The sequence below is a fragment of the Callionymus lyra genome, chromosome 1 (genome assembly GCF_982586985.1).
Source record: "Callionymus lyra chromosome 1, fCalLyr1.hap1.1, whole genome shotgun sequence".
Classification (NCBI taxonomy): Eukaryota; Metazoa; Chordata; class Actinopteri; order Syngnathiformes; family Callionymidae; genus Callionymus; species Callionymus lyra.
In genome coordinates, this window is record NC_141818.1 from 7,996,697 (window position 1) to 8,021,329 (window position 24,633).

At 41.9% G+C, this 24,633-nt stretch overlaps 4 protein-coding genes across 5 annotated transcripts; 3 read left to right on the forward strand and 1 right to left on the reverse strand.

Annotated features, from left to right (window-relative positions):
• The first annotated feature begins 302 nt into the window (after nucleotides 1-302).
• On the forward strand, nucleotides 303-7,867 carry LOC148087817 (formin-binding protein 1-like). 2 transcript variants are annotated; one of them, XM_087791429.1, is made up of 17 exons: nucleotides 303-547; nucleotides 1,070-1,185; nucleotides 1,872-1,922; nucleotides 1,988-2,135; nucleotides 2,216-2,278; nucleotides 2,345-2,440; nucleotides 3,654-3,782; nucleotides 3,843-3,989; nucleotides 4,055-4,228; nucleotides 4,342-4,497; nucleotides 4,654-4,668; nucleotides 5,928-6,037; nucleotides 6,098-6,230; nucleotides 6,297-6,436; nucleotides 6,551-6,681; nucleotides 7,272-7,430; nucleotides 7,593-7,867. In XM_087791429.1, the coding sequence occupies exons 1-17, from the start codon at nucleotides 518-520 to the stop codon at nucleotides 7,619-7,621; spliced, it is 1,827 nt and encodes a 608-aa protein (XP_087647555.1). In that variant the 5' UTR covers nucleotides 303-517; the 3' UTR covers nucleotides 7,622-7,867. The 2 variants fall into 2 exon arrangements, with proteins under 2 accessions (XP_087647555.1, XP_087647547.1); XM_087791421.1 differs by having other exon boundaries at nucleotides 306-547; nucleotides 4,312-4,497.
• A 691-nt stretch (nucleotides 7,868-8,558) lies between these two features.
• On the forward strand, nucleotides 8,559-12,481 carry LOC148087818 (noelin-like). Its single transcript, XM_087791453.1, has 6 exons — nucleotides 8,559-8,723; nucleotides 8,847-8,996; nucleotides 9,787-9,942; nucleotides 10,097-10,316; nucleotides 11,010-11,116; nucleotides 11,208-12,481. Exons 1-6 carry the CDS (start codon nucleotides 8,655-8,657, stop codon nucleotides 11,868-11,870), a joined length of 1,365 nt encoding a protein of 454 aa, XP_087647579.1. The 5' UTR covers nucleotides 8,559-8,654; the 3' UTR covers nucleotides 11,871-12,481.
• Nucleotides 12,482-13,864: 1,383 nt separating this feature from the next.
• On the reverse strand, nucleotides 13,865-14,875 carry LOC148087819 (uncharacterized). The gene has a single exon (XM_087797617.1). It carries the CDS (start codon nucleotides 14,686-14,688, stop codon nucleotides 14,023-14,025), a length of 666 nt encoding a protein of 221 aa, XP_087653743.1. The 5' UTR covers nucleotides 14,689-14,875; the 3' UTR covers nucleotides 13,865-14,022.
• A 2,517-nt stretch (nucleotides 14,876-17,392) lies between these two features.
• On the forward strand, nucleotides 17,393-24,633 carry tspan36 (tetraspanin 36). Its single transcript, XM_087791464.1, has 7 exons — nucleotides 17,393-17,551; nucleotides 20,345-20,536; nucleotides 20,595-20,669; nucleotides 20,738-20,833; nucleotides 22,146-22,295; nucleotides 22,360-22,443; nucleotides 24,281-24,633. The coding sequence occupies exons 1-7, from the start codon at nucleotides 17,492-17,494 to the stop codon at nucleotides 24,359-24,361; spliced, it is 738 nt and encodes a 245-aa protein (XP_087647590.1). The 5' UTR covers nucleotides 17,393-17,491; the 3' UTR covers nucleotides 24,362-24,633.

Below are 24,633 nucleotides of genomic sequence, written 5' to 3' on the forward strand. Positions count from 1 at the left end.
TGTCAAGGAACATATATACTACATCACGGTTAAACATACACACTTAGAAAAAGTTAATTAATTTCCGAGGAAAATGTGACAAAAAAACAAGCGTCCTCGGGACTATTGGACAAGGACTTGGCGCCCCCTCCTGGTCGCAGAGGTCGGCGTGATTTTCATTTTTTTATTTTTAATCAAAGCGAAAAACAAGTGAACTGCAGGTTATTCGACGAAGGACCTGCTGATTTAACAAGAGACCGAGGAAAAGTAAAAAATAACGATCATGTTCAGTGATATTATTGTCGGCCGTCTGAGCATGTGCGGAACACAAAGGATGCTGACGGAAACGCGCCGCGCGTGAACGTGTTCTCTCTTGAGCCGCAGGAAAAGACGAGGAGGCCCCACGGAGCCCTGAAGGGACACACGGACGACGGACAATAACAGCAGACGAGCGACGGGCAGTGATGCTTCTACTCGGTGAACGCATCTCTCGGTGATTCTTCGGCTCCGGTCTGAGAGACGGGATCGCGGCGGAGCCATGAGCGGCAGCTGGGGAACCGAACTGTGGGTAAGAACCCGGAGCCTCCTCAGCACCCGAGACACACCGCAGCATCTCCTCGGCCCTCTGGTGCCACGCGGAGGGCAGCTCGGTCCTCCATAGCAACACGGTCTCGACAGTCTCTCCTCCATAGCAACAAGGGTTTTTGACTGTCTGTCCTCCATAGCAACACGATTTGACTCTCTGTGTCCTCCATAGCAACACGATTTGACTGTCTGTCCCCCATAGCAACACAATTGTGTCAGTCTGTCCTCCATGGTAGCTAGAAGAAGACCTCACTTTATTCTCCTCCAACCTCGTATAACGAGGATGTTGGCGAGTAGTTTTTTTTTTGTCAACTTGCCAAATCCATCCATCAACATGTTCGCATGTGGAGGAGAGAACTTATCATTAGTGACTCCATCTCTGCTCCACTGCACCATTCGAGGGGCTCTATGTTGTTCTGACACTGGAGCTCCTCCTCACGCCGCCGGTCCAAGAAACTGTCACTTTGTCAGGAGAGATGTTGGTTGACTCCTCGTTCTGTTCCAGGATCAGTTCGACCATCTGGAGAAACACACCAGTTCGGGAATCGACTTCTTGGAGAAGTACAGCAAGTTCGTCCGCGAGCGAGTCGAGATTGAGCTGAGCTACGCCAAACAGCTCAGGTGCTCCTCTTCTCTTGCTCCTCTTCTGTTACTCCTCTTCTGTTGCTCCTCTTCTGTTGCTCCTCTTCTGTTTCTACTCTTCAGTTGTTTCTCTTCTGTTACTCCTGTACTGTTGTTCATATTCTGTTGCTCCTCTTCTGTTGTTCCTCTTCTGTTGCTCCTCTTCTGTTGTTTCTCTTCTGTTACTCCTGTACTGTTGTTCATATTCTGTTGCTCCTCTTCTGTTGCTCCTCTTCTGTTACTCCTTTTCTTTTGCCCTTCTCTTGCTCCTCATCTGTTGCTCTTCTTTTGTTGCTACTCTTCTTTTGCTCCTCTTCTGTTACTCCTTGTCTGTTGCTCCTCTTCTGTGGCTCCTCGTCTGTTGCTCCTCTTCTGTGGCTCCTCTTCTGTTGCTTCTCTTCTCTTGCTTCTCTTCTGTTACTCCTCTTCTGTTGCTCCTCTTCTATTACTCCTCTTCTGTTGCTCCTCTTCTGTTGACTCTTCTTCTTTTGCTCCTCTTTTGTTGCTCCTCATTTGTTACTCCTCTTCTGTTGCTCCTCTTCTGTTGCTCCTCTTCTGTTACTCCTCTTCTGTTACTCCTCTTCTGTTGCTCCTCTTCTCTTGCTCTTCCTGTGTTGCTCCTCTTCTCTTGCTCCTCCTGTGTTGCTCCTCTTCTGTGGATTAAATAACTATTCATTTGTCTGCAGGAATCTTGCGAAGAAGTTCCATCCAAAGAAAGCCCGAGAAGATGAGAACAGGTGAGCGACATCATCTTCTTCCTGATTGGTTGTCCTGTGATGATCACCTGTGTCACTGGCTGCAGGTACACCTGGTGTCTGGCCTTCGCATCGACACTGCAGCAGCTGAACCTGGTCGCGGGACAGAAGGAAGACCTGGCAGAGGACCTGAACCAGAACGTTGTGTCCGAGCTGACCAAGTACATCCAGGACCTGAAGGCGGAGAGGAAGACGGTGAGTCCACCTGCGAGTCCACCTGCACCTGGATCTTGACGTGACCCTCATGACTCTAAACCCTTGCTGTTGTATTGCAGCACTTCCAAGATGGCCGGCGGGCGCAACAGCACGTGGAGGGTTCCTGGAAACAGCTGGAGTCGGTCGGTGACCTTCAACCTTCGTTTCCCCCCCGTGAGCCCCATGTGACCCTAATCTGTGTGTTTCAGAGCAAGCGACGGTTCGAGCGCAACTGCAAGGAGGCGGAGCGAGCTCAGCACATCTCCGACCGCATGGACCTGGACCACAAGACGGACGGAGAGAAGGTTTGTCTCTGGAGTCGCTTCAGAAGTGTGTCGCCAGAACCATAGCTGGTCTGAGACCAGAACCATCATCACAGATGGAACTTCGTAGATCAAAGCATGAGACAGCACTACGACTCACAACATGTTAAAAACATCATAGCAACACATCATATCATAACAATTGTTAAAAACACTATAAAAAAACATTTCAAACATCTTCCAGTCACATTAAATAAATGATTAAATGTTCAAAACACCACGATATCACATTAAAAAAAGCATAAGAAGTTGTTACAAACATTATATTAAAAACATTTTGGCAACACATTACAAACGACACATTGTCATTAACTGTCACTATGTCACTGTGTTAACTATCAATATAACAACATGTTACAATCATCAAAGCCAAACGTTACAAACATCATAACATGTTTAAAACACCATTAATCATGTTACAAACATTAAAACACATTAACACTTTAAAAAAACTAAATGTTAAAAACACGATGACAACATGTTACAAATATCAAAGGGACAAGTTACAAACATTGTAAAAACTTGTTAGAACACCATGCCGGCACTTTACTAATATGAATTAAATATTAAAAGCACAATGACAACATGTTACAAATATCATAACAACATGTTACAAACATCATAAATGTTTAAAACACTATGACAACATGTTACAAATATCATAACAACATGTTACAAACATCATAAATGTTTAAAACACTATGACAACATGTAACAAATATCATAGGCACACGTTACAAACATCTTGACAACTTGTTACAACACCATGTCTGCACTTTTACTTACAAATATTAATTAAATGTTAGAACATGTCTTGTGACAACTTCATAACTGCACTTAACATTAGAAAACACATCATAACAAGTGTTAAAAAAATGGTAACTACTCGTTACAAACATACATTAAACAAACATATTATTAAAAAAACCGAGGACAAAGTTACAAACATAATAATGACAGGCTGCTAGTAAAAAACTTGCAAACGTGCAAAACATCATTACTTAAAACAGAAAATAAAACAACAACATAATGAGATGTTACGAAAATGTGTTACAAGGGTCACAATTACATATAACAAGCATAACCTAAACCAAAGAAAACACATATTATAACAACCAATCACAAGAGTCATGAGGCTACAAGGATACGTTATCATCTTATCAACTGTCGTTTGTGGTCGATGTTGTCTCCTCAGGCTCGTCACAACAGTCAACAAAAACAACTAGCAGCTGAAGAATCCAAAAAAGAATATTTATTAAGCTTGAACCAGTTCAACCAGGACCAGCACCAGCACTACCACACCCTGGTACCGGTCATCTATCAGGTAAGAGGTCCCTGGTTCTCCTGCTTGTCTCCATCCTGACGACGCCGTGTGTGTGTCCAGAGGATCCAGGACATGGAGGAGCGTCGGATCCAGAGGGTCGGGGACGCCATGCGGGCCTCGTCGGACGCAGAGAGGAAGACTCTTCCCGGGCTGAGCTGCTGTCTGGAGGCCATGATGGACGCCGCCGTGAGCGTCCAGCCTAGCAAGGTGAGGACCCCCCCCCCGGTGAGGTCACACTCCCCCGGGAGCTTGAACCGTTGATGTTCCCGCAGGACACGCTGCAGGTGGTGGAGGTCTTCAAATCGGGGTTCGACCCTCCCGGCGACGTCCAGTTCGAGGACTACAGCGCCACCATGAGGCGGAGCATCTCGGAGTCCAGCTACCTGGACAACCGGACGGAAGGGTTCAGCCGACGCAGGCTCTGGCCCTTCATACGCAAAACCAAGGTGACACGAGTGACCTTTGACCCCACCTGCTGCACTCATCTAACCTGTCTGTCTGCCCTCCACCTGACTCTCCCTCCCTCCAGCTCCTAACTCTCCTCTCCTCCCCCCGCCAGCCTCCCCCTCCCCCACCCACCTCCCCCTCTCCGGGTGGCGACAGCCCGCTGTCCCCCACCTTGCCGTCGCGAGAGCCAATCACGCAGCGGCTCAACGACCTCATGACCTCCGGATCCAAAACCAGGAAGCAGTGTCTCCGCAGCTTGAAACGAGGGGTACGCTGTGATGTCACTTCCTGTCTATTGAACGCTGATTTAAAAAATGTTTTTTTGTTTTTTTATGTCGTTTGTTTGTTTATTTCTCTCATTTGTTTTCCTGATGCTAGTGAGAAACTGAATGTTCTTTCTTTCATGCTGCGTCTGGAATGACAGCTGTCACTCAAACTGGTCAGTAGTATACATCACACGACACATCTGACACAGGGGTGGGCAGTTACAATTCTTCAAGGGCCACATTCAATTCTGTGAAGGTTGTTAGGGGCCGTCAAGCAAAAAGAAAGACGAAAAAATCCCTAAAAAAAAAAAGGACATGCATCATTAGGCCGTGACATTTATTAAGATAAATCATTTGCAATTTTATTCTTGTATAGATGAGTTTTTTTCAAAACATATCTTCAATCAACTTAAAAAAATGTTTTGAGGGATTAATATATACACAAAAAAATACACACAAAAAGGTTAGGTTAGGTAGAACTTTATTGATCCCTCAGGAGGTCTCCTTGGAGGGAAGTGTTATGTGAAAATGTAAATTAATAATTAATTTGTTAATGCATTAAAACAATTTATACATGATCATACTTTGACATTACGAGGGCCGCATAAATAAAGTCAAAGGGCCGCATGAGGCCCCCGGGGCTAGATAGTAGTTACAAATAAAAACAACAAATGAACGTTATAATATAGCTTGTAAAATTTTTAACTTCATATTGTCTTGACTTTTCACATCACATTTATATATATTACTTCATATATTTTTTTTCAATTAAGATTCAGTGCCTCATATTCTCACCAGAGCTGGTGTGTGGAAATAAAATTTAAATGTTTTGTTATTATGTGTTGCGTCACAATCATGGTCTTAATGATGATCGGTTTATCCAAATCCTGGGATGTCCGACCATAATTGTATTGCATAAAACTGATTTCAAGCAATTACACATTTAACATTGTACTAGTCAGTTGACAGTATATAGTAACACTTTCATGCCTTAGAATGAAGACACAACTGCTTCATAATGACTTTATTGCTTTTGTGTTGGAACTGGAATCAATGATGTGTGAATCATTTAGCAGTCGTCAAACTGGTCCAGAGAAGGGCCGAGACGGTGCAGGTTTTGGATCCAGCCAGTCAAGCACATATAGTTGAACCAATCAGGCGTCTGAAGACAGTAATCAGTTGGTGCTGCTTACACCTGATTCGTTAACTTATTTGTCCTTTACTGGTTGGAACAAAAACGTGGATCGTCTCGGCCCTTTTCTGGACCAGTTTGACACCTGTGAAGAGGTTCATGGCTACTATAATCGTATCTGTTACGGTCTTTCTTCGAAGCTTTGAAGCTTTGAATCATTGTTCCGTACAATCAATTGCCCATCTCTAATTAAAACGGACACATCCAACACTCTTGGTTTAAGTGCGGTCTCCTCCTCAGGGTTCAGGTCCGCCGGACTGTAGCCACCTGCCTCCGGACCAGCGGTGGAAGAAGCTGGAGAACCGGGTCAACCACATCAAGCAGGAGATCCAGCGAGAGAGAGAACAGAGGTGAGAGTTCACAGTCACCGGTGAGGAGAGCAGGAGCTGGATCTGTGGTTGTGATTTCAGGGACGCGCTGCTCAAGATGAAGGAGGTTTATGAGAGAAGTCCACAGATGGGGGACGCCCGCAGCGTGGACCCCCGTCTGGAGGAGGTGAACCTCAGCATCCAGAGGCTGGAGGAGGAGCTGAGAAAGAACCAGGTACGAACGCTCGCCCGGATCCGCGGAGAGGAAAACACACATGACCGTCGTTCTGTGTGTGTGTAGCTGTGGCAGGCAGAGACAGAAAGAAATCTGACTGAACTCAACAGCCGGCGACAGAGCGGAGGATGTGCTTCAGCGACACCTGGTGGCAGCAGCAGCAGCTGCAGCCTGAAGCACCTTAATAGCCCTGCAAGTAGAGAAAGGTGATCACATCAGTGATATATTTCCAGACCTGATCGCATGACTCAAGGCTTCTTCTCTTCATGTGTGTGTGTGTGTGTGTGTGTGTGTGTGTGTGTGTGTGTGTGTGTGTACAGCCCAGACGGCAGCTACACTGAAGCTCCATCTGCCGAGATTCATTTCAAATGTTCAGACTTTGATGAAGACTTTGATGAGGACGAAGTTTTACCAGCGATCGGGAGCTGCAGGTCGCTGTACGCCTTCCAAGGTCTGCTTCAACTCCTCCTCCTCCTTTCTACCTTTCTTGCTCTTCTTCCTTCATACTACTCTACTGCATCTTCTTCCTCCTCTCTTCCTCTTCTTCTTCTTGCCCTTCTGTTATTCTTTTCTCCTCCCTCGTCTGCTCCTCTTCTTTCCTTTTCTACCTTCTCTGCTCCTTTTCTTCCTCCTCTTCTCCGCCTCTGTTCCCTTTCACCCTCTTCTTTCTCCTCTTCTCTTTTTCTCCTATTCATTCTCCTCCGCTCCTCTTCTTTCCCCTCTTACCTTCTTTATCTCCTCTTCTTCCTTTGCTAATTTTCAGCCTCCTATGCTCCTCTTCCTCATCCTCTACCCTCCTCTGCTCATCTTTTCTCTCCTCTGCTCCTCTTCCTCTTCCCTCCTCTGCTCATCTTTTCCCTCCTCTGCTCCTCTTCCTCATCCTCATCCTCTTCTCTACTCCTCTGCTTATATTCTCCCTCCTCTGCTCATCTTCCTCCTCCTCTTCTCCTCATCCTCTTCTCTACTCCTCTGTTCCTCTTCTCTACTCCTCTGCTCCTCTTCCTGCTCCCCTGGACTCTGATACCTTGTGTTGTGTTGCAGGCCAGAACGAGGGAACACTGTCCATGGTGGAGGGGGAGGTTCTGTCTGTGGTGGAGGAGGATAAAGGAGACGGTTGGACCAGAGTGCGTCGCAACCTGGAGGAGGAAGGATACGTTCCTACCTCCTATATCAAGGTGTTCCTGGAGCCCAGTGCCAAAGGTGGAGTAGAACCTTCAACCCCCTTCTTCTTGTGCAGAAACTGAGACATTTACATCAACAGTTTATTTACACATTATGTATGTATGTATTAGTGTGTGTGTCTATATGTTTGATCTGTTCTTTTCTGTGTGACTTAAACTAATGTGTGTGTGTGTGTTGCAGGTTTTGTGCAGACCAGTCGACTCGTCTAGAGCAGTTCCAGTTCCTGTGATGTCATCGTTGGACAGGAAGTCGATCGCATCCTCATCAGTGGTTTCCATAGAGACCATCACCTCTTTGTGTCTCAGTTCTAGTGAGTCAGGCCCGTTTGGACTCGGGCCAGGATTGTTCGCTGGAGGCTGAGTTGTGGTTGCCATGGAGACCAGCGCTGATGTAACTGGTGCAGTCCGATCAGAACCGCTGAAGAACCTCGTTGAAATAAAAAGATTGATGCATCATCTTTGCCATCGTTGTTCATCCATCAGCATTGTTTTTGTGTAGACGCTTGGGCTTCATACTTCCCGTCCTAACTAGCTAACTAATTAACTTACTAATATGAGGAAAATGCTCAGCAAAAATGTAATTATTGTTCCCTAACCCACACTAACATAAACAAACCAACACAAACAACATTCAAGTGTAATTTCCCAGAAGCGTTGGATTTATTACAGCGAATAAATGTGTATTTAATGTATATTATGTTGTAGAAGGAGCTCACGGGTCATCACTTCACGTCTGCTTCCTGGGGCTTGAACCAGTTGAATTCTCTTACACAATGGTTGTGTGTGGGGGTGTGTGTGTGTGTGTGTGTGTGTGTGTGTGTATGTGTGTGTGGAAGGGTCTACACAAGTGAATGAATAAACTATATATTGAGTCGAAGCCGGACATTTTCTTGCCCGGAAGACAAATGGCTCCCTGCAATACGCACACACACACACACACACATACACACGCACACACGCACACACACACACACACACACACACATAGAAAACAGCTCCTCCTCTTGCTTCAGCCACTTATCCATTCAGCAGCCGGGACCTGAGCTCATCTTCCACTCACACACACACACACGAAGAATCTATTTCCACTCGGCTGATTTTTGGCGTCGGAGCAGAAGAGGGGTGGAGGCGGGGGAGGGCCGGAGGGTGGAGACAGAAGGACGAGAAGATCGAAGGACGGAGAGAGGATCCATGAACAGAAGCAGCCACAGAGATTAAAGAGGACAAACAAGAAGAGAGGAAGATGGAGTCGGAGGAGAATCTCATCAACACGTCTCTGCTGCTGCTGCTGCTCGCCGGCCACATCACCATGGTAACTGCATAAGGATGTAACGCAAGAATCTGCTTCCCCATCACCTTCTCGTTTTTTTTTTGGAGCGAGATTGAATTTCCTTCTGATTGCATGGATCTCTTTTTTTAACGATGGTTCTCACAGGTCGGCCCGACGGTTCCAGGGGACGGATGGCAGATCTACAGCTCCGCCCAGGACACAGATGGTCGCTGTGTTTGTACGGTTGTTGCCCCACAACAGACCGTCTGCTCCCGGGATGCCCGGAGCAAACACCTGAGACACCTGCTGGACAAGGTCTGACTCGCTTCTTTCTTGCCCGTGAACACAGCACGAGACACGGTACATCCATCACACCTCCACGGCAAGGGAAGTAGAGATTCAATCTCGGGGTGGAGGAGAAGAGAAATGTGATATTCACACCATCAACACTCGACTGCTGCTGAGATCTCTCTTCTACAGCATGAAAGGAGTCGTGATGAGGAAGGTTGCAGGTTTGAATCCAGCTGAGAGCAACTGTTGTTGGTTTCCAGTTCTTGAAACATGTAGCATTCTAGAGTTTCTCTCAGTGGCCTGTGAATCTAGCAACCTTTCCAGGGTGTCCCATGTCTGGAAGTAGCTAGGACTACATCCCAAATAACCGATGAAGCAGTTGATGGAAGAAAATACGTGAACCTTTGAGGTCTCAGGGATCAGAAATGATTTAAATTCTTGACCTACATGATTAAATTGATTTCATCGCATATTTTGGCGTTAGATATATTAATGAGAGCAAAGCGGGATCAATCGAGAAAGTGAGATCGCGCCGCTGTTGTTGTTTTCACCGAGACCAATTCTTCAAAGCATTCATGGATCCAGACGTGAATCCGGAGCAAATTTTCCTCAATTCTAACATCTGTGATGGACAGATAAACCATTGGACAAATCTTTACTTTATTCATCAACACACACCTGGTCATCAACACACACATAGTCATGGACCCACACCTGGTCCTCAACACACACATAGTCATGGACCCACACCTGGTCACCTACACACACCTGGTCACTTACATACACCTGCTCATCGGTGTTTATGTCTTCACAGGTGCAGAACATGAGTCAGTCCATCGAAGTTCTGGATCAACGCACTCAGAAGGATCTGCAGTTCGTGGAGAGGATGGAAGTTCAGCTCAAGAACCTGGAGAACAGTTTCAAACTGCTGGAAGAAGGACGCGAGAGCAACATTGCCCGACAGTATAAGGTGTGAAACTTCTCTCTTCCCACAGATCCTCAGAAGCTTCTTGGAGTCTTTGATAATGAAGGAGACACGTTTTATTTACCGCACATGGTCATGACAGTTGATTTACTGATAGTTGAAGATGATGAAATGAAGTCCTCTCCTCCTCTTTTGTTAGTCCATCAAGTCCAAGATGGAGGAGCTGCGTCCTCTCATCCCAGTCCTGGAGTCCTACAAAGCCGACGCCCTCCTGGTCCGACAGTTCAAAGAGGAGGCGGCGAACGTGACGGAGCTTCTGGGATCCCTCCAGGAGCAGCTGGGGGGGCTGGACTATCAGGAGGTCCACAGCAGGGTTCTGGACCTGGAGGACCGACTCAGAGCTTGTATGCAGCGCCTTGGTGAGCAAGACTCGACTCTCACACAAGTGTGTAGTTTGAGGGACACACACATCTGACCCTATATACACTAAACTTAATTTGATCAAGTATACAAAAGAACAAGTATAGTGTGTATACAAAGGTATATGTTCTTGTAAAGTACTGAATGTTTGCTAATTTGATTTTTTTTTAATTTGTACTTAATTCCAAGTTTACAGAAGTATACCTTCCAGTTTACTCATCTCTGGTAGAATACCAGTGTACTACTGTATACATACACCCTGAGTCTACAGTCTAGATCACAGAAGTATACTTTTAAACTAGTATACATTAAAACAGGTGCGCGAAGAAAAAGCTTTATACTGTACTTGAAGTTCATTAAGTATTCTTGAGTATATGTATACATTAGTGTACTATTTTGAAGTTTTTTGTGTCAACTTCAGGTATACTTCTTCAATATAGTGTAAAAACAAGTCAACTCAGTTAAATTGAATACACTTATTTTTGCTTAAGGATGTCAAAAGTATACTTACTGTATACTACTTCCATTTTAGTATAAAAAAGTATATTTATTAAACACTTCCATAGACTTGTTTCTGCTCAGGGCTGTCAAAGGTAAACTTCAGGTACTTCTTAAATAGTAGTAGGACATGATTAGACTCATAGTACACTTGAATAAACTTATTTTCCGGCAACTGTTGTTTTTCTCTTCAGCGTGTGGAAAACTGACAGGAATATCAGAACCGATCACGATCAAGACTTCTGGATCCAGATTCGGCTCATGGATGACGGATCCGCTCGCTCCAGCTGGAGACAACCGAGTGAGTCGTTCCTTACAAACATGTTACTTCTGGGAAAGCAAAGAGAAGTTTGAGTCCAATTTGACCGCGAGTGTTCTCCTTTCACCCGCAGGTGTGGTACATGGACGGTTACCACAACAACCGCTTCGTGAGGGAATACCAGTCCGTACACGACTTCATGAACACGGACACCTTCACGTCTCACCGGCTGCCCCACCCGTGGTCCGGCACCGGTCAGGTGGTCTACAACGGCTCCATCTACTTCAACAAGTTCCAGAGTCACACCATCATCAAGTTCGACTTCAGCACTTCGCTCATCAGCCGCTCCCGTCAGCTGGACTTCGCCGGCTACAACAACATGTACCACTACGCCTGGGGGGGTCACTCCGACATCGACCTCATGGTGGACGAGGGCGGGCTCTGGGCCGTCTACGCCACCAATCAGAACGCCGGCAACATCGTCCTGAGTCAGCTGAACCCGACCACCTTGCAGATCATCCGGAGCTGGACCACCAACCACCCCAAACGCAGCGCAGGTGAGGCGTTCATGATCTGCGGGACTCTGTACGTCACCAACGGATACTCAGGCGGAACCAAAGTCTACTATGCATATTCTACCAACTCCTCTACTTATGAATACATCGACATTCCTCTGACCAACAAGTACAGCCACCTGTCCATGCTGGACTACAACCCTCGGGACAGGTCGCTGTACGCCTGGAACAACGGTCACCAGGTCATCTATAACGTCACTCTCTACCACATCATCCAGTGAACGGCATCGGCGGGTCCAGCGGGTCAAAAGGCCTCTTGTGTAGTTAGTGTAAAAAATAACTAGTATGGGTGGACAGTGTTAGTGATACATAGAGAGCGAGACCACGACTAAAGACACAAAACAAGCACACACTAGCGGTCACAGTTTGGTTTGAGTTCCGGCCCACGACGACACGGCTCAGTCATCTCCCGATAGATTTGTTCCGAGAAGAAAGACTCGTCTTTTTAGAAGTCCTCGACGATAAACTGTGACGTCACTTACAGACGATCATCACCAGTTCTTAGCATGACGTTTTCACTTTGAATGTTGAAATTTGAGAATCACATTTAATTTTTTTGTTTGTCGAAGATCACAATAGTTCCAACAACAATGCAATATATCTTCTTCTTAAGGCCAAAATCTGTTTGCTCGAGCCGCTCGCCCAGGTTTGCGACAGCGTTTACAGCAATACGTTTAGACGAGAGAGCAGCTTTTGTATTCGTATTTTTGGAAACTGTGACAGCCATATTTGATATATAATTGTCTTTCTCTTGTGATTTCAACACTATTTGTGACAATAAAGTGGATTTCCTCGTAAATCAGAAAAAATAAAAACGTTAAAATCTATCAAATCTTTGTGATTTCTTAACAACTGTGTGCAGCAAGAGAGTGTGGATCGCACTGGAGATGATATCAGTGCAGATGTTCCACAAAATCTTGAGTTAACTCTAGTCAATAACAGTGTCATGACAGATTCAAACAGCTTGAGTAATTGAAACTGATTGTTTATAACAGTAAATGGACAAGTATGCAAAGTTTTTTCCTCCATTCTATCAAAAAAGATAATTGATATACCTGACTTTGTCTTTGTGAAATGATAGAAATTTTCTTTATTTCACATGTCTTAAATATGTTCGATTAATTTGATGTTAGACCAATTTAATTTTTGTTTTTTCGAACTTCTGCCTCCATTTGCGACCACTTACAATTACAATGTGGCGTTATACATCTCCTTGACTTAGTATGTTTCAATCTAATCGAAATTTGATGTATTTTATTTCAGAGTTATGATATTTCTTCTTCATATGATAAATAATTCACTTCATAATGTAAAAAGGGGAACGTAGAACTCCCCCAAAGCCTCTTTTAAAAACATTACCAGATGAAGTTAATGATCATATCTGCTAGAGGGTGCTATAAACAATTTATCTGCAACGCCGAGACTACATAGTAGATGAAAACAATCTAGTCTTTGCATGATTATAGTTCTTAAACAAAAAAAATGATAATTTCTGATTGATTTACATCTATATTTACCACATTGGGGACATTTAAGTAGTAACAGCAGTTAACTAGAATAGATAAAATTGTCACTGGCTACAAATTCTGATTTACATTAAAATAAGTACAAATATTAAAAACAATATTAAGGAAAACACATTAAACTAATTATTTTATTAAATAGTCTGACTTATGGAAAGAAAGTAGTGGTGGAATTTATCTTTCCTGCAACCTATTATTTAATAATTTAATAATAATTGATGTAAAGGTTCACCGTTTACAGGATGAGAAATAAACATCCTTAATGTTTTTTTTCCGGCAAATGATAAGAACATGAGCACAGCTGGTTACGCCCAACAACAGTTTATCTCCCTCATGCCTGGCAGACGTCGCTGTTGAGCCACTAAGTTAAGATTCTTTTTTTAGTTTTGAATTTTGAATTTTGGGATTTTAAAAATGTAACATGTAATAAATAGTTTTGAATCATTTCCCTGTTTGTTGTAATTCAAAGTTAAAAGTGAATTGGATTGAAAATGTATTATAAGTTACATAAATGTATTATTAAAAATGAAAGACTGTGAGTCTGTCTTTAGTCTCGGGACTGAATGTTCTTTTTTTTTTACGGCTTTATTATTTCATCCAAAATAGTTAAAAACAAATTAAGTTAAGAACATTTATGAAACAACAATAATAATCTTTTCTTAATTTTTTGACATTAAAAGAAAAATACAATATTTGTGTTGAAATGTGATTTTATTGTTCCAGACAAACACAAGATGAAAAGACCCTGAAACAACAGGACTAGATAGTGGACTGGAGGTGTGTTGTAGTCCAGCTCTTCATGTGAAATGTAGACAATGTCCGTATGTGTTGCAGCAGTGCGTGTAGGTGGTCACTTCTTTGCAGTGGACCTGGTCCTGGACCTGGTGGGCACATTGGCTTTGGCTCTGCTCTTTGGCTTCTTGGCAGCTGCAGGCCTCTTGGAGGTCGTGGCCCTCCTGGAAGTTGTAGGCCTCTTCGAGGTCGTGGCCCTCCTGGAAGTTGTAGGCCTCGTTGAGGTCCTGGCCCTCTTTGCAGATGTGGCCCTCCTGGAAGACACAGGCCTCTTGGACCTCCTTGAGGCCGTGTTCCCTCTATCAGGGGACCTGTCCGACGAGGAGGACCGGGCAGATCTTGCTCTGTTCGTGGCCTTCCTGGAACTCTTCGCCTGGCGGTTCTTCTTGGAAGCCCGGTTCCTCCCAGCAGAGGTGGACGGGTTGGAGTTGATCTTGAAGGATCCAGAAGCTCCAGCTCCTTTGGTCTGGACCAAAGAGTCATTGTCCAGCATGCGCTTGATGGCCCCACGAATTTTGGTCTTGTTAGTGTCCACGTTGTAGCCTCCATCTTTCAGGGACCTCTTCAGGGCCACCAGAGACATCCCGGTCCGGTCCGTGCACGAGGACATGACGTTCATGATACGGTCGTTCAGGTTGGTCCTGGCTGGGACTCTCTGCTGCGTGGTGGTGCTGGACCTCCTCGAGAGTCTGGTCGGGGACAGAGGCAGAGCCACGGAAGACATCTTCTCAGCTGAAGTCCACGCACCGTTATCTCAGCGGGGGGTCGGTGGTGGAACTTATGAAGACCTGGTGAGAACTGTGAGGAGTCAGTCTTGCTGCGGCGCACTTCTCTGGTTCGAGCTCAATTTGAGTTTCTTCTCCACGGATTCATCCGCTAAATACACGCGCACGGCCTTTGATGTCGCACATAACGGACACGCGCGTCCTTTCATTCCCGCGTCGCTCCTTCGGAGAGGGTTGGATGACGTCATCGATGACGAAACCCACCGTCGGTGCGTAATTACGCGCGGACTCTCTCCAGAGACGGATCTTCTCACTGTCGTTCAACGTCAGAAGAATGAAAACGTGATCAACGGTTAATGCGAGAGAGAATCTCACAGGTTTAACACCTGGTTTGAGAAAATGACTCAACTTTGCCTCATAAGTGTTTCATAAATCAACGTAAAAGTGACGAACAAAAACACCTGAGTTTTAAAAATCACAGAAGCACCAAAGTCAACATCCACCATAAGGTAAATACCCATAATTATTTGCAATGGCTTCCTACCATGCTGGGTACAAGAGGAAATGTTTGTGTCAGTGGATTTTTAAACTAGTAAAAGACCAATTTGAAACGATTTGGGGATTATTTATCATGTTGAAATCATCTAAAGATAGTGTTACTGCAGATCGTTCAGATTAAAATGTCAGTTGTTTTTTTTACTTACTTGGAGATTTACAGAATCTATTTAATTGATTCCAATCGTCAACATAAAACATGTAATAAAAAAACTAAGATGGAATTTCTTTAGAAACATTTTATTCACCTCCAAGATGTTTTAAACATAACACATTTGCTTTTATTAAGGTGAGGTAAGGTAAGGTAAGGTAAAACTTTATTAAATTGTTTTTTTCCAGTAGCCAATACATACAGCAATTTTTTATAAAAAACAAATCAAAATAAAATAAGAACAAGAGAAATAAAGAGAAAGAACACAATTACACAATCTAAGTCTAAAGATAAAGACAAATAATATAGATCAAAGAAAAACAACAAAGACAAAGGATACAAAGACTAACATAGAACAGAGCATCCAGATACTTTCACTCCACTCCTGCCCCTGAACTCAGAATTGTACAATTTAATAGCCCGAGGAATGAATGAGTCCCTGAGTCTATTAGTGTTGCATCATGGGAGGAGCATTCGTGCTGCATCTGCTTCTCTGCTCACTGATGACAGTGTTTAGAGGATGACTGTCATCATCCATGATGGACAGTAGTTTGTTCAATGATCTCCTCTCAGCAACTGTCACCAGTGAGTCCAGCTTCATTCCAACCACAGAGCCAGCCCTCCTGATCAACCTGTCCAACCTGTTGACACTCCTCTTGGACACATTTCCACCCCAACACACCAGCATAGAACAGGACACTGGCCACCACAGACTGGTAGAACATGCAGAGGAGCTTCTTGCAGATATTAAATGATCGAAGCCTCCTCAGAAAGTACAGTCTACTCTGAACCTTCTTATATACATGGTCTGTGTTGCAGGACCAGTTTACTGTCCATCCACACGCCGAGGTCAACTATCTCCACCTCGTCGCCTCTGATGGACACTGGACGTGGCTTTGTCCTGGACCTCCCGAAGTCCAAGACCAGCTCCTTGGTCTTTGAGGTGTTCAGCTGCAAGTGGTTCCTCTCACTCCAGTCCACAAAGTCACGTATCAGACTCCTATACTCGTCTTCGCTGTTGTCCCTGATGCATCCAACAATGGCAGTGTTGTCAGCATACTTCTGGACGAGACTCAGCTCTGAGTTGTAGCAGAAGTCTGAAGTGTAGATGGTGAAGAGGAGAGGGGCCAGTACTGTCCCCTGAGGTGCTCCTGTACTGCACACCACAGTGTCAGACGTGATGTCCTTCAGCCTGACATACTGTGGTCGATCAGTGAGATAATCCGTAATCCAGGAGACCAGACCAGGGTCCACATGCATCCGTGTCAGTTTGTCCTGCAGCAGAGTGGACTGGATAGTGTTGAAGGTTATCAACCTTAGGTTATATAGTATTATCAGTCATTCATTTTTCTTTTTAAATCATATATTTATTCAGCATTGAAGAATTATATTATAACAAAATGATAACTCGTTCTAAACCTAATAATAAACATTATTTATTTTTGTATTTGTATGTTTCTTTTTTTTTTAGAAAGTATCATTTATTGGAGATGAGTACAATGTTATACTGCATTATTAACTTTCTAGTTTAGCTAGTTGATAACTCATAAGTTAAGATTGTCCACATCACACGATTATTCTGAAGATTGGAATCTAAACCCGTAAATCTCTTATTAAGTATAAAAAACAAAAACGAATACAATAATAAAAAAAAAAATCAATTGAGGACATTTTAACATGAATTACCTGTAGTAACCCTATCCTTAGATGATGTCATCGTCATGAATACTACATAGACTATAAATACTCCTCTTGTACACACCAACGTTAACACATTTTAAAGACACAGATATTTGTGTTTTGAGTGTGTTTTCTCTAAATAGATTTAACACCAATTTCTTCTTTCTTTCAAGTACACAGTGAAGGTTAGTTTGAAGCCACAGAAATATTGGTTATATGTATTCTTTCGAACGATAATATCGAAATGATCGAATATACGTTGGTCAACGTCAGCTGAACGTGCGCCTACAGACATGTGATCTGGTGACGTCACGCACCGACTGGAGCTTGTGATCGCCTACAGCGTCAGTGGAGAGACTCAAGAAGTCGGATCTACAGAGTCGATCCTCTCATCCTGCTCTCCTCCGACACCGACCATGGACTGCGGAATCTTCACGTCCAAAACCGTCCTCCTGTTCCTCAGCCTGGTGTTCTGGGTGAGTCCATTTATGACGAACTTTCATTTATGTACTTTATATGATCAGACCTGGTCCAGTTCAATCTCGACTCTCACAGCTTGACTGGTGCCTTTTTTTTCTTCTGTTCCGTCAGTCTGTTTTCATTTCCCTGTCGAATATAAATTCAATCAAGCTTTTCAGTCTAATTCAATCACTCCGGAAAAAACAGTTTTCAGCCTGAAAACAAACAAACAAACTGAAATGGACACACAGAGTGTCTCCTTATTCTCTGCGTCACCAGTGAAAATGAATCAACTTCCTAAATAAATACTAATGTTTATATATAAATATATACACATCTCTCTCTCTCTCTCTCTCTCTCTCTCTATATATATATATATATATATATATATATATATACATGTATTTAAGCCAGGACAAAAATGTTGTTTTCGAGTGTATTGTACAATCAGATTAATTTCAGTGTCAGTCAGTCTTTGTTGTGCAAACATGAACCTTTAGTCTTTTATGTTTGCCGCCTTTAAAAGAACTCTCAGAAATCTTGAACAAAAACACAATCAAAAATAAATATTTGAGAAGTCTTTAGAGGGCGAGAGAGAGAGAGAACAGGTTTATTGCCAGTGTTGTAAACACAACACAGGAATGTAGTATTTTATAGTGTTTAATCCATGTCATGTCCGTATAGTATTTAAAAAACAGAATCAAAGTATTTTAGTTGTTAATCATTGAAAAACGTGCTAAAGAACAATAATCCAATGAACAAATAAGAACCATTTTCAACTGAACTCACTTGAACTTAAACTACTTGAATTGTGTGTATTATTATTATTTAAAGCAGTGAAGAGATTGACGAGTCAAAATCTGTCCACTTGTTTATTCCTGGAACTATGACATCATCCACTTCTGACCGTAACTGCTCCACCGACCGAGTTCTCCAGAATCAGAACAAAGTTTTTGCTCAAACAACACAGGACTTTTCTTCGTGGTGTTTTGGATTCATTGTAAAATAAAATAAAATAAGAGACTTTAATATTAAAATGGGTATATTAAAAAGGTTAAAAAAAGAAAATAAACTGCTTTGTTGTCTCAAAAACTACTTTATTATTTAGTTTACAAGCATGGCCAAAATGTAGAAAAGCATTTAAGAGTAATTTCCTTTTTTTGAACCCACTAATATCTACCCATTTTTATCTAGAGCATGTGTTAAGGTAAGGTAAGGTAAGGTAAGGTAAAACTTTATTGATCCCTCAGGAGGTCTCCTTCGGGAAATTGTTTTTTTCCAATAGCCAGCAATTTTTCATAAACAATAAAAAAAAAAAATAAAAAAAAAATAATAAGAAGAACATAAAGAGAAAGAACAAGATGACACAATCTAAGTCTAAAGATAAAGAACATAGATCAAAGAAAAACAACAAAGACAAAGGATACAAAGACTAACATAAAACAGAACATCCAGATACTTTCACTCCACTCCTGCCCCCGAACTCAGAATTGTACCTTCTTAGCATTTGAACTAGCATTACTGGCAATGAGCTCATCACACACACACACACACACACACACACACACACACACACACACACACACACACACACACACACACACACCCCCCCCCCCCCACACACACACACGCACACACACACACACGCACACACACACAATCAGAACACTAAGAACTTTTTTCACTGCTGAGAGTGACTCGCCTTCAAATATTTGGTGGATCCAGATGGTGATTTAGAAATCAAAATTTCCCAGATTTTTATCTGTTATTCTTTATTTACTTGACGTCCACATTCATGTCACATCTTAACTACTTTTGATTTGAGGGTCTTCGGGAATCATTGGTGTCAGATAACTTATAGAACACTAAGGAGACCCAGGTCTGTGTCGTACCATCATCTCAAGAGCGCTCCAGCGGAAGGTTCCGGACATTCCAGCGAGGCGGAGCGCCGGTCTTTGTAAGCCTCTTTGTGCTGCTTCATGAGCACAAGATCAGAGTTTGTGCAGAGATTAGGATTGAGAGGTGGTTCTCCGGGTCCCGTGATTGTGGTGTGATTAAGAGAAGCGAGTCATGTGGCTCAACTGGAGGATAAATCATTACACAAAAAAAACACATTCCTGAAGTTGTTGCCAATCTATATCTGAGCTCCTCACAGAGATGGAGAGTCTTAAGATCTTCTTCCTTTACATGTACAGTAGAGAATTAAAAACATCAATCTGTCATGTTGTTTTTTTTTTAAATTATTCATAGTTTTTACCACAAACTGGTGGCTTTTGAAGTCAGACAAAGAAAGAGCTTTTGTTTTTTTCGAGTCGCCTCAGTTTTTTTCATCCGATTATATGGCCTGAACCATAAAACTCTTTTTTAACAACTTAATGAAATGTGACTTGGAGTTTCAATAAACCTCCTATACTTAATAGATTTTATTGATCCCCGATCCAAATCATCAGTGAACTTTGACCCTGTTGATCACATGCTATCTCAGGAAGGCAAACAACTGGCCTTGTTTTCATGTTTGCTCAAGACTGACGAGAGACAAACACAGCGATTGTTCTCGCAAATCCAAGGTTTAGCTTCATGATGAGTTCATGTTAAGTTGATAAATTATTAATATTCATATGTTTTTTCATCATAAATTTGTTATATCCTTTACCCAAGTGAATTGTTCATCATTGAAATGCCACTTTATGGTTATGTCTCTTATTATATACCGTTATTTATTCAATTTTATTTTATCAAATTGATATTATTGTCTTCTTCTCAGATGCTTGTGTCGCAACAATAACATTTTTCTGGTTGTTGGTTTGCAGGGAGCAGGGGCGGCGCTGGCTTATGTCGGCGCCTACGTGATCAGGAGTTATGGGAACTTTGAAACCTTCATCCAGGACAAGTACGCCATGATCCCGGCGGCCATCATCATCGGGGTCAGCGTGCTGATGTTCATCTTCGGTCTGGTCGGCTGCTGCGCCACCATCCGAGAGTCCAAACTGGGCCTCAGCTTTGTAAGTGGAAAAAAACCCAGACTCTTTCGATTTATTTTAACGGGTTTTTCCCCTCCAGTTCTTCCTGATCATCATGGTGATATTTGCTGCGGAGGTGGCTGCGCTGGTGTTGAGCTTCATTTATCAGGGCAAGGTGAGTCACATCTCGTGAACACGTTCATTATTTTATTTTTAACCTCACAATTTTTTCACTCTCTACAGATTAACGGAGATCTGGAGGTTTCCATGAACCAGACGTTCGAGAAGTATGACGGACAGAACGCAGAATCCATCGCCGTCGACTACCTGCAGACTCAGGTTTGCTTTCACTCGTCTTCATCGCTTCTGTGTCACATGTTTCTTTGCCTCTTCTCACTTCCGTTTTTTTGTGTTCATATTTATAGAAGTGAAACTCCTCTTTCTTAAAGCACATGATGTGAGGGGCAGAGAGTCAACTTTAAACTTTATTATGCAGAATTGAAGCTCAGAATATTTATTTTTAGCTCATTACAAATTTAATATTTAGTTGTTTTTTATTAAAAAGAATACTTTTGAAAGCAATATATAAGAGGCTGGAACTGTATCTAAATTTGTTTATTGTCAAATGTCATATCGACATCACAATAGTAGACGGTGTTATTGTACATCAATCGTTTTGATTATATCGTGGAAGCCTGCTTCTTGTTTGAAAAGAAAACTATTTATAAAAGTTTTTAAATGTGTTATAAGCGGTATTTAAATTGTGATGGGCCTCATGAAGCCTCGTGAAACAGTGTCATGTTGTTTAGAGGTCAGTAGGTGGCGCCATCAGTTTGAAAACGACGTCATGTTTCATTAGAACAGTTGTTCAAAACGAAGGAAAATAATGCAGAGACCGCCATCTAGTGGCTGTGAAAATAATGACACTGCTTCATGAAGCTTCATCAGCGCATCACTACTAATAAATGAGGATAAAAATATTCTAAATATAAACAATTCCGATTTTTGTGTTAGTTTCATTAATATTATTATTTTTTATTAATAACCTCCTGAATCTTTTTCTTTAAAAAAAACAAAAAGCTTAACTCAAATATTAAATCTCCAATGAAAAGGAGAGAGAAAACAAATGTCTAATATTCAAAATCCACAAGTAACTTAGTAGTATTAGTTTCATATAAATTCCATTTTACACACACATTTTCTTGTAGTCTGAGTTTAAAGGTAAATGTTTGTACCAATTTTTTCTTTTTACCTGCGACCAACATTATTTGCTTCAGATACACGTCAGCCCAGAATGGTTCCAAACATTGTGTTTACATTCTCCCAGAATATCTGTAAAATCCTGTGTTTTATAGTTAAATTCACAATATGATTTAATAAATATTATTATATTAGTTTGATTTCTCTGCATCATAGTCTCAAGTAATTGTTATTTAATGTTATTAATGAATTTTTGGGTGGTTTTATGTCTTATTTCTTATTCTTTTATTCTCTTAAACTACTTTTCATACAGATAAAAACATGATACAACAAATTATTTTTTCGACTTTTTAACGACTTTTCTTTCATTTCAAGTGGTAAATCACAGCAGTTGACGCTCAAAAATGAAACTTTTCATTCATAAAATCTTCACGTCTCTGTCCTGCCACAGCTGCAGTGCTGCGGAGTGAAGAACTACACCAGCTGGAGCTCCACACCCTGGTCCAGCAGCCACAACAACTCGGTTCCGGTCACCTGCTGCAAGAGCAACATGACGGGCTGCACGGGACAACTGGACCAGCTGGACCTGCTCAACCTGGAGGTGATGAGCTGTTGCCCATGAATGCTCTATGGCTCTGTGCTCATTGTTATTATTCATGTTCAAGGGCTGCGAGACCAAACTGGAGCGGGTGTTACAGGACGTGCTGGGCTACGCCATGATGGTCATCCTGGGATTCGCCATCATCAAGGTAACATCAAAGCCACTGTTGCTCTTGGTAACCAGGAGAGACGTTCATCGAGTGTTTTGTTGCATCATCCTACAATTTGAAGCACAGATACACTCATTTTATATTATATTTTCCTCATTTAAACGTCCACACTAGGAATCTTAAAATATAGGCCGATATGATGGATAATGTTCAAACGAAAACACAACAACAAAAACATTATATCATTAACCTATAAGGTAAAAAGTGGTATTTTATTTTTCATCGTTTGATCACATGTAGAAGTAAATGACACTACTGGCGCAGACAACTGCAATACAAATGTATTTAATTATCCTTATTAATTACTAGCTGTAGTATTGGGCGTGGACCTGGAAAAATATTTGAAATGGAAGATGCAAAAGCCAAATATTTTCTTTTCTTTCTTGGATTTAGAAATGTGCTAGCCTCAACTTTCGTCCAATCACGATAGATTCTGAAGAATTTAAGGCTTTAACTTGTTAAATATTTGCGCCACAGAGATCTGATTTAGTTCAAACCCTTCTTTGGAATGAGACGAAGAAATGAAATAATTCCAAAAACTAAACATTGGTCCAGACAAAGATCAGTTCATGGCGGCTATTTTGAGCTCTGTAGAGTTCTGTAGGACCCTGTAGCTTCCACGAGAGAACAAAGCTGACTCAAGTGAAGTTTAAAGATATAGATAATACTATTTAAATTACATCTGCAGAAAGGAGCTGAATTTCTTGAAATCTCCCTTACTAAGTATGTGATACATATATTTTAAACTAAATCAAAATGTAAAAGTATTTGAGTTGTTATGGGGGTCTTCTGCCCCCCTTTGTTCTCCCTTTTCCTTGATCTAATCAAGTAAAATTAGTCTGTGACACGTCAAGATGCTAATTTCTGTCAAGTTTACTGATAAAATGAACCTCTTAACTAGTGGAAAAATGTCTTTATATGAAGGTTGGTTTGCATTTAATGGCCACAAAAAGGGTTAGGGATCCCTGAGGTAAAGAATGGATATTTTGAATTAAACATTTTATAAAATAAATGCACTTAAAACTTCTAAATGGTCAGTTAAATAGTTGTCCAAAGATCGTCTGTGTGTCCGGTTAATCCAGGACAAGAACGTGCCGTCACGCGAAAGCTTTATTAATCATTTTGAAAACTCTCTTCAGAGACAAACGAAGCAACAAATCTCTTAATGGCTAAATTCACTTAGTGGCTTCAGCGCAGGAAGACAAGCTCACAGTGTTACTCAAGGACGCTGCTCTGGAATGTAACCGTGACCATCATCCTGATGACACACTTTGTGTTGGAAACGCTCAGAAATGGGTTAAACTGTAACATGACAAAGCGTTTTATTTGGCCTGCGACAGGAAGTGCTATTGTCCTTGATTACATCGGAATTATCTGTTGACTGTACCTTGAATAATTGATTCGTTTAAAACCCTGAAGGTCAAAGTTCATGTCGTAAACACTTACTTGGTTTCGATTAATGTTGCATCAAGATTTTTCCCTCTTGCACTGCATTTATTTTACACTCAATACTGTCACCACATTGTTAGCCTTATTAAAATCTAGTTTTTATTCCTCATAAATGCAGATACGACTGACTATCTCCTTCAAGAAACATCTTAAGACGTTTTTATTTGTTCAGGCTTTTCCTTGATTTTCTGGAACTCCTGTTGTGTTATCAGTTTTATCTTCACCTTTAAAGTATATACTTTATTGAATTTTGTTTTGATTGTTTAAACGCTTTGTGACCCTGGTCCGGAAAAGCGCTATACAAATACAAATTACTTACTTACTTACTTACAAATGTTTGTCTAACGACCCATATTTCTTCTTCCAGTTCTTCGGGATGTTGAGCGTCTGCGTAATAACCTGTAACTCCAACAGCCGGAGGACCGGATACCAACCTCTCTACGCCTGAAAACCTCTCATAAACTTTTCACTGCTTTTATTTAAATTCACTTGATTCTTGGGGATCTCCCTCTTAGAATGTAGGTCAATTCTTTAGCCTTTCTGAACAAAAAAATTGTGGGACTCTACTTAATAAATAGTCGTAATCATAACTGTCTTCATCCAACAAGAACATCTTTTGTGTTGTTTAAGTGCCTGACTTGCACCTCAGTTGAACTGATTCCCATGACTTTCAGGTTGTTTTTATTGTCTTTCTAAATTAAAAGTGAAATATTTCACATC

Coding starts and splice junctions, on each gene's coding strand:
- LOC148087817 (XM_087791421.1), top strand. CDS start 518: ATGAGCGGCAGCTGGGGAACCGAACTGTGG. Junction 1,923..1,987: donor GCCCGAGAAGATGAGAACAG/GTGAGCGACATC, acceptor CACTGGCTGCAG/GTACACCTGGTGTCTGGCCT. Junction 4,229..4,311: donor CCTTCATACGCAAAACCAAG/GTGACACGAGTG, acceptor CCCTCCCTCCAG/CTCCTAACTCTCCTCTCCTC.
- LOC148087818 (XM_087791453.1), top strand. CDS start 8,655: ATGGAGTCGGAGGAGAATCTCATCAACACGTCTCTGCTGCTGCTGCTG. Junction 8,724..8,846: donor TCGCCGGCCACATCACCATG/GTAACTGCATAA, acceptor TGGTTCTCACAG/GTCGGCCCGACGGTTCCAGG. Junction 11,117..11,207: donor CTCCAGCTGGAGACAACCGA/GTGAGTCGTTCC, acceptor TTTCACCCGCAG/GTGTGGTACATGGACGGTTA.
- LOC148087819 (XM_087797617.1), bottom strand. CDS start 14,688: ATGTCTTCCGTGGCTCTGCCTCTGTCCCCGACCAGACTCTCGAGGAGG.
- tspan36 (XM_087791464.1), top strand. CDS start 17,492: ATGGACTGCGGAATCTTCACGTCCAAAACCGTCCTCCTGTTCCTCAGC. Junction 20,834..22,145: donor TCGACTACCTGCAGACTCAG/GTTTGCTTTCAC, acceptor GTCCTGCCACAG/CTGCAGTGCTGCGGAGTGAA. Junction 22,296..22,359: donor TGGACCTGCTCAACCTGGAG/GTGATGAGCTGT, acceptor TTCATGTTCAAG/GGCTGCGAGACCAAACTGGA.